A 10,691-nucleotide genomic window follows, 5' to 3' on the forward strand; every position below is an offset into this window, starting at 1 on the left:
CAGTGAAAGTGTGCAATGAAAAGAGCCCAAAGCTGGTGTGTGTTGCATTTTTATGGAAGTGGTCTTGGCGTCTTGACATTTGGAGACACCAAAAACTCTCAGTTTGTCGAGTCTTGCTCTAGGTCTTGGGGCTTAGAGTCTTGTTCTTGAACCAGGTTTAGTGTTCAGAGTGTGGCTCTTTGTGACTCTATGGATCTCAGTGGTCAGACTGTTGTTCTGGGGGCAGTTCTCAGTGGCTTGGGCTTGGTCTTGTTGCAGATTGCTAAGTATCTTGGTCTAGGACTGGGTTTCATTCTCATAGTGGCTCTTGATCTTGGTCTTAGTGGTCAAAGTCTTTACCTGGTGCTCATTATTTAGTGTCTTCATCTTGGTCTTGGTCTCAGCGTTCACAGCCTGGATCTTGGTTGTAAGGGTAATGGTATGAGTGTGAGTCGTGGTCTATGTTGCAATTATTATTTCTGCATCTGAGATACTCAGATCATCATTCTAGATCTCAGTGCTCAAGCTCAAATCTGTCTGGGATGGTGTCTGGATGTGATTGCTTAGAGTCTGGATCTTGGTCTTTGTCTGCATTTATTAGTTTCAGAGCTCAGGGTCTTCATCTCAGTACTTACATCTGGGTCTCGATCTGGGTCTGAATTTCTTAAGAGTCTTTTAAAATGTGTTGCTTAATGTTTGTGTCTTGTTCTGGATCTCAGGACTCAAAGTATATCTTGATCTGGGTTTAGATATTAGTGCTTAACCTTTTGGTCTGGGTCTTGGTCTACTCAGAGCCTTGGTTCAGGAAAGGATCTCAGTGTTCTCAGTTTGACTCTGGGTGTCAGTGCTCAGAGTTTCGGTCGGGAAATGGACTCATTGCTCAGACCCTCGATCTTGGTCTGGGTTTCAGTGCTAAAACTCATTATCTGTGACATAGTGCTCAGTTTCCTGGTCTTGGTCCAGGGCTTTCATGTTTAGGGTCTTGTTCGTTTTCTGGTTTTATAGAGTTTTGGTCCAGGTTTCAGTACTCTATGACTTGGTCTTAGTCTAGGTCACCATATTCACAGTCTTGTTCTGGATACTGGGGGCTCAGAGTCTGGTCTGGGACTGAGTCACTTTAATCCTGGTATGAGAGTGGGTCTTGGAGGATCTCAGCCCTTAGAGCCTTGGTCTAGGTCTCAGTACTCAAAGTCTTGGTCTTGATCTAGGTTTTAATTTCACAGTTTTTGTCTGGTTCTTGGTTTTGGTGCTCAGAGATTTGGTATGGGTCTCAGTGTTCAGAGTATGATCTGGGATGGTGTTTCAATTGCCAAGTGTCCTCATATGACTGTGGGGCTTGGTGCTTAGAACTTTTTTGTGTACTCGGTACTCGGGATCTTGTTCTGGGTCTGGATCTTCAGATGCTCAGAGCCTTCGTCTGGTTCTGAGTTCTACTGGTTCTGAGGCCTGGGTCACAAGATTCAGAGTCTTTGTTTGCATCTTAGTCTGGATCACAGTGATCATAGTCTTGACCTAGGGTTTTAAGCAGTCTGGCCATGACTCTGATGTGTGTGTCGGTTAGTGTGCAGTGGTTAGCATGGCTAAGCATGAAAGCAAATTTAGCGCCGTCTGACAGTGAGTGATCCTAATGGCCTCACCTTTACAAGGGGTGTGGCTGTCGCCTTGGTTACGGAACCCGGTGGGACACGAGCAGGTGAATGTGCCGAGTGTGTTTTCGCATACACCGTGCGGTTCACACACAGTGGGGATTAGCACACACTCATCAATGTCTGCAGTGGAGACATACACACACACACACACACACACACACACACACACACACAAAGCATGAGCATGTACTCACAACACATAAGCACATACACATAATCTTACACACAGAAACATACATTTACATGTATTTACACACACACACACACACACACACACACACACACACACACAGTGTAGGTGTTTATTAGTTGATTATAGGGTTGTTGTGTTAGAGTTGTATGTATGTTACAGCTGAAGCAGAAAGCTGTTGTGAGTGAACGGGTCATTATTAATTCTTTAAGCTGGAATTAAAGTTAATGCATTTTAGAGAAGGATTTACATTCGAAGACACAAACTACAAAATAAACTGAAGTTTAATTTTCTAATATTCATTCATTTCAGGAAACATTAATAAAGAGAAATAGGAACATTCCTTGTATTATTGTTTGGCGTTATAAAAGATTATAAAATAAAATATTTGAATAAATTATACAATCATTATGAATAAATAAATAAATAAATGGTACTTGAGAGTCTTTGAAAGTGTTTATACATAAACATGACTGCGACTATAATGAAAATGGCACAGACCTTCTGTTTGGAGTGGATATTAGTACATTAATTCATTCCTACATAAAATACACATCGCTGACATATTTAATCATTTACTGTAGTATTTGCTTTTATGGTCTTTTTTACATCCATCATCCAAAAAAAAGTACCTGTGGTGTGTTACTGAGGCGATGAGCATGTAAAGTCAATTCCAACAAATTCGAAACAATCTTTGGTTTTATTTCAATATTCACTCGTTTGAAGTCCAACATGCTATTAAAAGTCAGGAAAGTTTTAAAAACCAGCTTCTCACCTGCACAGGTGTACGTAGATCCTACTTTTTTATCTTGAAACCCAGGTAAACACGTACATTGGTAAGAACCGATTGTGTTTACACACACTGCATTTTCAGGACAAGGGCTCGTGCTGTTCTCTGTGCACTCGTTTATGTCTGAGGAATAAAAGAAGAGAGAGAAAAACAGTAACTAAATCATCTAACTCATCACAATCATGACTTATTCATTTATTATTCGTTACTAATAATTCAATAATTACTACTACTAATAATAAATAATACATAATAATTTCCAGATTTATAAATGAGATTAATCAGTAACTAAAGTGAGGTTTTCCAATAAGGTTTTCCAATATGAAAAATCGGCATAAGAGGGATGGGGAAATGTCTCACCTCGACATTGTCCTGTGGTGGCAGTGAAGTTTGTGGTTCCGGAGGTGAAGCCCTTCGTACACTGGCAGTAATAACTTCCGTTTGTGTTCAAGCAGACCGAGTGCTCACCACATGTGTTCTCATATTCACACTCGTTCTCATCTGTGAGATAGAAAGAAAGAAGATGAAGAAGATACCCAGCAGGAACACTGAGACAGTCGGATGAACGGAAAGATGAGAACAGATGTTTTGTGTTTCTTTGTGGACATTAGAAAGGTGGAGCCTATTATGATAATGAGGTGAGGTATGAAGGATAAACTAGAGCTGCGAATTTCACAGGACTGAGCAAAAAAGTTGTGGAAGCACGTGGTCAAATATGAAGCTTGTGGGACAAAGAAATATGTTATGTACATAAAAATTTTTAGGGTTGTTGTGGTTTAAACTTCCATCCATCCATCTATCCATTTTCTGTACCACTTACACCTACACAGGGTTGTGGGGAGCCTGGAACCTATCCCAGGGGACTCGGGGCACGTGGCGTATGACAGACCATCGCAGGGCACAATCACACACACTCTTACACTACGGACAATTTAGAGATGGCACTCAGCCTACAATATGGCAATACGGCAAACACCCTGCAGAAAATGTCATTTTGAAATGATATTTCTACGAGAACTAAAAGCAGTTACGCTAACATTAAGGTTATCCATATGACTGATGGTTTACGTATGCACAGGCTATAAAATAAAAACAATTACGTTACAGTTTTACATTTAAACATCTTCCCACATGGCTGGAGGGCAGGTACAAACAAAAATAATAATAAAAAATAAAACTCTGTCCCATGCACACCTTTCTAGTGTCCACTTTTGTGTGTAGTTTACATATCAGAGCATTGATTTAAGCTGTCTCACCTACACATGTTCCCTGTAACACCTGATAGCCAATATCACATGACGGTTCAGCTGGAAACACCACCAGCAGGAGGCCTGAAAATGAGAGAACAACATGATCACACACTGTTAACACTATGTTAATGCTAGAGAACGACAAGTGTCTCTTGTCTCTTGTAGTTTGTCCCTTGTGGTTCAAGACTCGAGATTTAAAGACACATTGTCGAATGTGCAATCATAGCTGGTTAAAAGGTATGGTAAAATGAGATGTGGCAATTATGAGGACCGTGCATAACAAACAATAAATAGACCATACAGACGCTAGCCTCTCACTCTCTTCATCATGGGTCCTTGTGAGAGCTGCTTTTGTACTAGCTGCATTCTCGGATTCGATCAGCAAAGCATACTAACTGTACTAGCTAGTTACATACACGATCTCCACTACTTCCTTCCAAGCTTTATTTTTCTTTGTAATGCCTTGTCTTATCTACAAAAGGAGAAGATGAAACCACTGTTATACGTTTTTCTTCCAATTCTTCCATTTCAAATATTCGATGTAAATGAACTGCAGGTATAAACTCAAGTTGTGAGGTCCTTGCATTAAGGTGCGAACCGCACATGCACACAATGTTCTTAACACAACGTCAGCAATTCTAAGAACAGACCGAAACCACAGACCACTTCTCTTCTGAACTTTCCACACGCATCTCACTTCTCATTTCGCACTCACGTTCTGCAGACTCTCTTATGACCCACACACACTCTCACCTAGCCACACACACAAACAGTGCGCTTGTGTGTCACATCACAACAAAGTAGCACAGAGACGAAACAACGCCTACTCTAAATGTCACATACAGCAGGTTACACACTCTTGTCAGAATGTTCCAGAAAACAGTGTTTCGGTGCACGCCACTGGTGAGGGTGTTTAAAATACCCAAACAGTGTACTCGGAAGTATGAAAGTATACGCAGTGGAAAGTTTCACAAAAGAAAATGTCTGCATCCATTTCAAATCTCACCCTGAGTTTAGTTCCTGATGATAAATGAGTGCTTCTTTCGCTGAGGAACTGAGGAACAACCGTGAACTTTAGCTAAGACTAACCCACAACAGCAGGGTTGCTGATCTCTCAGATGGTAGCCAGCGTGATACACATTAGCTGAATGCTAACAGCTAGTTTTCATGACGTATACAAAGTGCACATACAGTAGCAGTGATGTGTGTTAGGAGTGTAACAGCAGTGTAAAAGACCTTTGACCTTTAAACCCTTACCATAATCCATTATAAAATTCAGCAGGGAGAAAGAAAAAAAAGAAAAAAGAGCATGTGTGTATCTGGTCATGTGACCTTTACAGGAGAAAATGTGATGTCATAACACTTTTTTAGCAAACACTGTGAATTTTCTGATTCCACGTATAGTTTAGTGAACTTACCTACTTGTGAAACCTCATGAAACACACACACACACACATACAGACACACAATATGACACATACACACACACAGTAAAAAGGTGTGAAATAATCTGGGACGCTGTGTATGTGTGTGTGTGTGACACTTTCCTAAGCTTGAGAAACTCTGTCTGTTAGTTACCATGGCGTTGTGTAATGCACCGATCTAGCAACAAATCTGTCTGCTGCTCTGTAACGCTGTGACTTTCCCAAAAACTCCTCCACATTACTGCGTCTCCGGCCCTCACACACCCGTCTCACACACCCGTATGACTGTATGAAAGGCTTAGGTTTAAAATGGGCATGTTAGAGCACGGGCATGTGTGTGTGTGTGTGTGTGTGTGTGTGTGTGTGTGTGTGTGTGTGTGTGTGTGTGTTAGAGAGTGTGTCTGATCAGTTTCTCGGACTCCTGATCATAATCTCTCTACTGCACACTTACACAACCTTCCAACAAATACAACTTTTTATTTATCAAACACCGTCATACTTTTTATCCATTTACAGTTACATTCAACCTCGTTAGTTACTGTCCTGACTTACGTTACCGCAGCTATAAACAGTCGTCCCCTCCATAGTCACTCTTTATTCCTCTCTCTTCAACTTACAGTAATAAGAAAAAATGCTGCTTGTTGCACCGCGTCAGTGAGAACTGACAGACACGAATCCGAGTGACGTCGTGCGTGTTTCTGGACCGCGCTCAGCCGTCATAACATCGTTAATGTGAAGAACAGTTCATCAATTAGCGGGGGTAAAGTGCAGACACTTCTGCCTCTGTGGTCTCGAGCTGATTCATTACAGGATTTAGACTTGTGTAAGGACTGTTTAACATAATTCCCTAGATCCTGATCCTGATCTTAGTTCTGTAGCAAGTGTACTGTTCCTTTAAAACACCAAACATTAGCCTTGTGTACGTCATAAATAAGACTGGAGATAAATAATGATAAGTAATTCTATCTTTGTGATGTGGTGTGACTCTAACTCAACACCTAACCATAACCCTAAGCTTAACCACAGGAAGCCCAACACTAATCTCCCTCAGCCCCACTTTTCACTTTCACTATCCGGTCAACTGCTCAGATGACACACACACACACACACACACACACAAAAGCTTAATCTCACTAACTGAGAGGAAAACTTTCTTTTCTTTTAGTGTTTCAACGAATTTAAACACACACACACACACACACACACACACACCACACACACACACACACTCATCCATGCTATCCTCAATAATAAATCGTTCCTTTGTTTATAAAGCTTATCTCACAGGCCTCGGCATGCAGGCAACTCATTGGAGGCAACAGCTCACAGGAAGTAAGCGGTGTGTGTGTGTGTGTGTGTGTGTGTGTGTGCGTGTGTGTGTGTGTGTGTGAATATGTGAGTGGGATATGGATAATGTCCTACACCCTAATTTTTACAATCTATGAACACCAATGAAATCTTTATTACTTACTTACTTACACACACACACACACACACACACACACACACACACACACACACACACACACACTCACACACACACACACACACACACACACACACACACAGAGGTCTCACTGTCTACTCACGACATGAACAGTCCATATATCTAAGTTGATTGTTAAGAAGAAAAAAAAACCCAGACTCAACACAGACACTTGTACTGCAGCACTTGTGTGTCCTTGTAAACACAGTTTCATGACAAAGTGACTCCTGAGGACGTTTATTCATAGACCAAAGCTAAAGTGCATGTGTGTAAAGAGCCTAATTACCATCTTCCTGTACACTTTAGTGCCTCTCATTTTTGTCCCCAAAATGTCTTTACTCCCCATGATGCTGGAACAGAAACCAGTCCCCATAATGAGATGATTATAAACACACATGTCCCCGAGGAATCCTAGACAGTATTTGTTAGAATGAACAGTGGAGTCCTTGTTACATACAGACACAATTAAAGTGCTGTATCTGTAGGTCAGTCAAAGCAGAAACAAGGACTAACTGTCCTTGTCATTGGTGACATGGGACCAAATGTCCTCATAAACACAGAAATGTAGACTAAATGTCCTCATAAACATAGCAATATAGACCAAATGTCCTCATAAGCACAACAACGTAGACCAAATGTCCTCATAAGCACAACAATGTAGACCAAATGTCCTCATAAGCACAACAATGTAGACCAAATGTCCTCATAAACACAGCAACATGGACTAAATGTCCTCATAAACACAGAAACATAGACCTAATGTCCTCATTTACATTTTACATTTATTCATTGAACAGACGCTTTTATCCAAAGCGACTTAGAAATGAGAGCAAAGCGATATATCAAGCAGTGAACAATACAAGTAGTGCTACCATACAAGATCTTTTAATTGAGTAACATGCAGAAGCAAAGTGTGTAGAGTAGAGGTGTAAATGTAGACCAAATGTCCTCATAAACACAGCAACATGGACCAAATGTCCTCATAAACACAGCTACATAAAGCAAATGTTTTCAGAAGCACAGTGAAATAGTCCTAAATGTCCTCATAAACACAGTGACATAGTCCTACATGTCCTCATAAGAACAGTTACAGAGGACCAAATGTCCTCATAAGCACAGCAATGAAGACCAAATGTCCTCATTATCACAGTGAAATAGTCCTAAATGTCCTCATTATCACAGTGAAATAGTCCTAAATGTCCTCATTATCACAGCGACATAGCCCTAAATGTCCTCATAAGTACAGTGACATAGTCCGAAATGTCCTCATAAACACAGCAGCATAGTCCTACATGTCCTCATCAGCACAGCAACATAGACCAAATGTCTCCATAAACCCAGCAACATAGACCAAATGTCCTCATAAGCACAGTGAGATAGTCCTAAATGTCCTCATAAACAGAGCGACATAGTCCTAAATGTCCTCATAAGAACTGTTACAGAGGACCAAATGTCCTCATAAGCACAGCAACATAGACGAAATGTCCTCATTATCACAGTGACATAGTCCTAAATGTCCTCATAAGCACAGTGATATAGTCCTAAATGTCCTCATAAGCACAGCAACATAAATGAAATGTCCTCATTATCACAGTGACATAGTCCTAAATGTCCTCATTATCACAGTGACATAGTCCTAACTGTCCTCATAAGCACAGCGATGTGGGAGCAAATGTGTTCTTATTTTCCTCTTAGAGTTGGAGCTCCACTAATAAACATGTTGCGCTGTATTAGGTCTGTTTCATGATTTATCACGTTATATGCATCGTCATTATTATGGTTTGAAAATTTGTCAACATCCTGCCCCCAAAAGTCAAAGCTGCAGCCTTGCTAGTCCTCACGATTAGACTGTATGAATTCACTAATCAGATCCAATAAACTTTAATGACTTTACTCTATTAACTCCTATCCGTTTTTCTTCAAAGGGGCCCTTGCGTAGTTTAAGTCCTCTGCCTAAAGACAAGGGATTTGGTTTGCAACCCTTGCTGATAAAATTGATGAAGCCCTTTCAGATTTCCCTTTTTTTCTAAGACAGCAATAGAAATATATCATTTTAAATTGTTTTATATTTTTAGAATATTATTATTAAGGACTGCATAAATGAAACACAACTGTTTGGCACTGATGATAGAATCAGAACTCTTTCATATAATAATGTCCACGACACGGTTAATGTCTTTGGTCCCCACGATGCTGGCTCATGAAAAGGAACAAAGTCCCCATAAACCAATAGACACAAACATCCTCTGTGTCAAACACACACATGTTTAATTCATTTCGGACTTGAGTGTTTTCACTCACCCAGAAGCAGGAAAGCAAATTCAAGTTCCATATCAAACAAGTGTAAAAAATCCTTTACTCCTTTCGTTTATCTAGCGATCTTTTTTCCAGGACGCAGAGTGTGAAAATCCCCCTTTTTCTCACTTTCTGTCTCAGTGCGTCCAAAAGTCTTTGGTGCTTTCAATGTATCTGCTTTTCTCCCCCCACTTCTCTTTCTCTCTCTTTCTTTTTTTAGCTTGTCTTTTCACAGGGCTCCTCGGTACCTCCCTCCTGCTGCCCTTTTAAGAAAGCCCTCTTCTTTTCTATTTCTTTTAGATTGTCTCTCTGGTTTTTGTCCACAAAAGTTCTCCTTGCTTTCTCTTTATCTTCCAGCCGTGAGAATTTCCACTCGTCTCTTTCTGTCAGTCATTCCCTTGTGTTTTTCCCTCCGAGCCACGGCATGTGTGTGTGAGATGTGTCTGCGTGTCTGAGTTCAGAGAGGGAGGGACGGGGAGAGAGAGAGAGAGAGAGAGAGAGGGAGGGAGGTGGGGGTGGAGAAGGTAGGGTGGTAGCAGCTGCCGTTTTCACTTCTGAGCCAGTGAGAAAATTTGTCTCAACTACTTTTGATCCTAATACTAATTCTCTCTCTCTCTCTCTCTCTCTCTCTCTCTCTCTCTCTCTCTCTCTCTCTCTCCCTCTCTCTCACACACACACACACACACACACACACACACACACACACACACACTTTTCATGTCTTCTGTCATTTCTGATTGGAAAATTAGTTTGACACATGATGAAAACATTTCTGAAAAGCACTGAGAGAAAAAAGAACGAGTGCGGAGTGAACAAAGTTTGAAACTTGAGTCGTCAGTAAAAACGAGTAAATATAGGGTGTCCCAAAGTCTCCATACACACGTTTTAGCAACAAACAAACAAACAAAAATCACACTTAGTTTATATTATAAATGTTTATTTTTTTTCAGGTAGCCTGTAAGAACGCCTTTGATGAAAGCAGAACCTGTTGAAATTCTCGAGGCTGGATCGGGACGCTGTCGCAAGGTTATGATGGACGTCAACAGAAAACATACCAAACGCTTCACACGCAATGCTGTCGCCAACCTGGGAGCCAAAGGTGGCAGAGACGATGCTGTGAGTGTTTGCAAAGAAATGGCAATTATGTAGAGGATATTTTGTAAATAAAGTTACAAAGTGTTGATTTCCCCAACGCACAAGGACTTCGGGGACAGTCTAGATGCTGCAAGTGTAATATAAATACAATACAAAAGCTTTAAAACCCTCCCACAAATGCCCCCTTACTACAGTATAAGGTTGCTTTTATTGTGTGTGTGTGTGTGTGTGTGTGTGTGTGTGTGTGTGTGTGTGTGTGTGTGTGTGTGAGTGTGTGTATGAGATCTGGTTCCAATAATGTCCATTTGGAGATACACTGAGAACACACACGACTTCCTCCATCATTAGGAGTGGGGCCTGTGCTCATAAAACTGTCCATTAAACCATTACTAAAGAGCAGACACATGTAAATCCTAACTGGGACTGTCAGGTAATATGTCTTTAGTGTGTGTGTGTGTGTGTGTGTGTGTCTGTGTGTGTGTGTGTGTGTATGTGTGTGTGTGAGCGGGAGTGATGATAACATCACATCTGAC

General features: G+C 40.9%; 1 protein-coding gene across 2 annotated transcripts in view; it reads right to left on the reverse strand.

The window, feature by feature from the left end:
* Positions 1-9,537, reverse strand: part of LOC108258422 (adhesion G protein-coupled receptor E5) — a 16,169-nt gene extending 6,632 nt beyond the window's left edge. Inside the window, exons 1-5 of one of the 2 annotated variants that reach the window (XM_053676122.1) lie at positions 9,070-9,537; positions 3,865-3,939; positions 2,969-3,109; positions 2,594-2,731; positions 1,617-1,748 (exon numbers count right to left, since the gene is read on the reverse strand). In XM_053676122.1, the coding sequence (XP_053532097.1) occupies positions 1,617-1,748; positions 2,594-2,731; positions 2,969-3,109; positions 3,865-3,939; positions 9,070-9,100 (517 nt within the window). In that variant the 5' untranslated portion in view covers positions 9,101-9,537. The remainder of the gene's footprint in view (positions 1-1,616; positions 1,749-2,593; positions 2,732-2,968; positions 3,110-3,864; positions 3,940-9,069) is intronic. The other variant, XM_053676123.1, reaches the window with a different exon arrangement.
* Between the last annotated feature and the right edge of the window lie 1,154 nt (positions 9,538-10,691).

The sequence above is a fragment of the Ictalurus punctatus genome, chromosome 26 (genome assembly GCF_001660625.3).
Source record: "Ictalurus punctatus breed USDA103 chromosome 26, Coco_2.0, whole genome shotgun sequence".
In the NCBI taxonomy this organism is placed as follows: domain Eukaryota; kingdom Metazoa; phylum Chordata; class Actinopteri; order Siluriformes; family Ictaluridae; genus Ictalurus; species Ictalurus punctatus.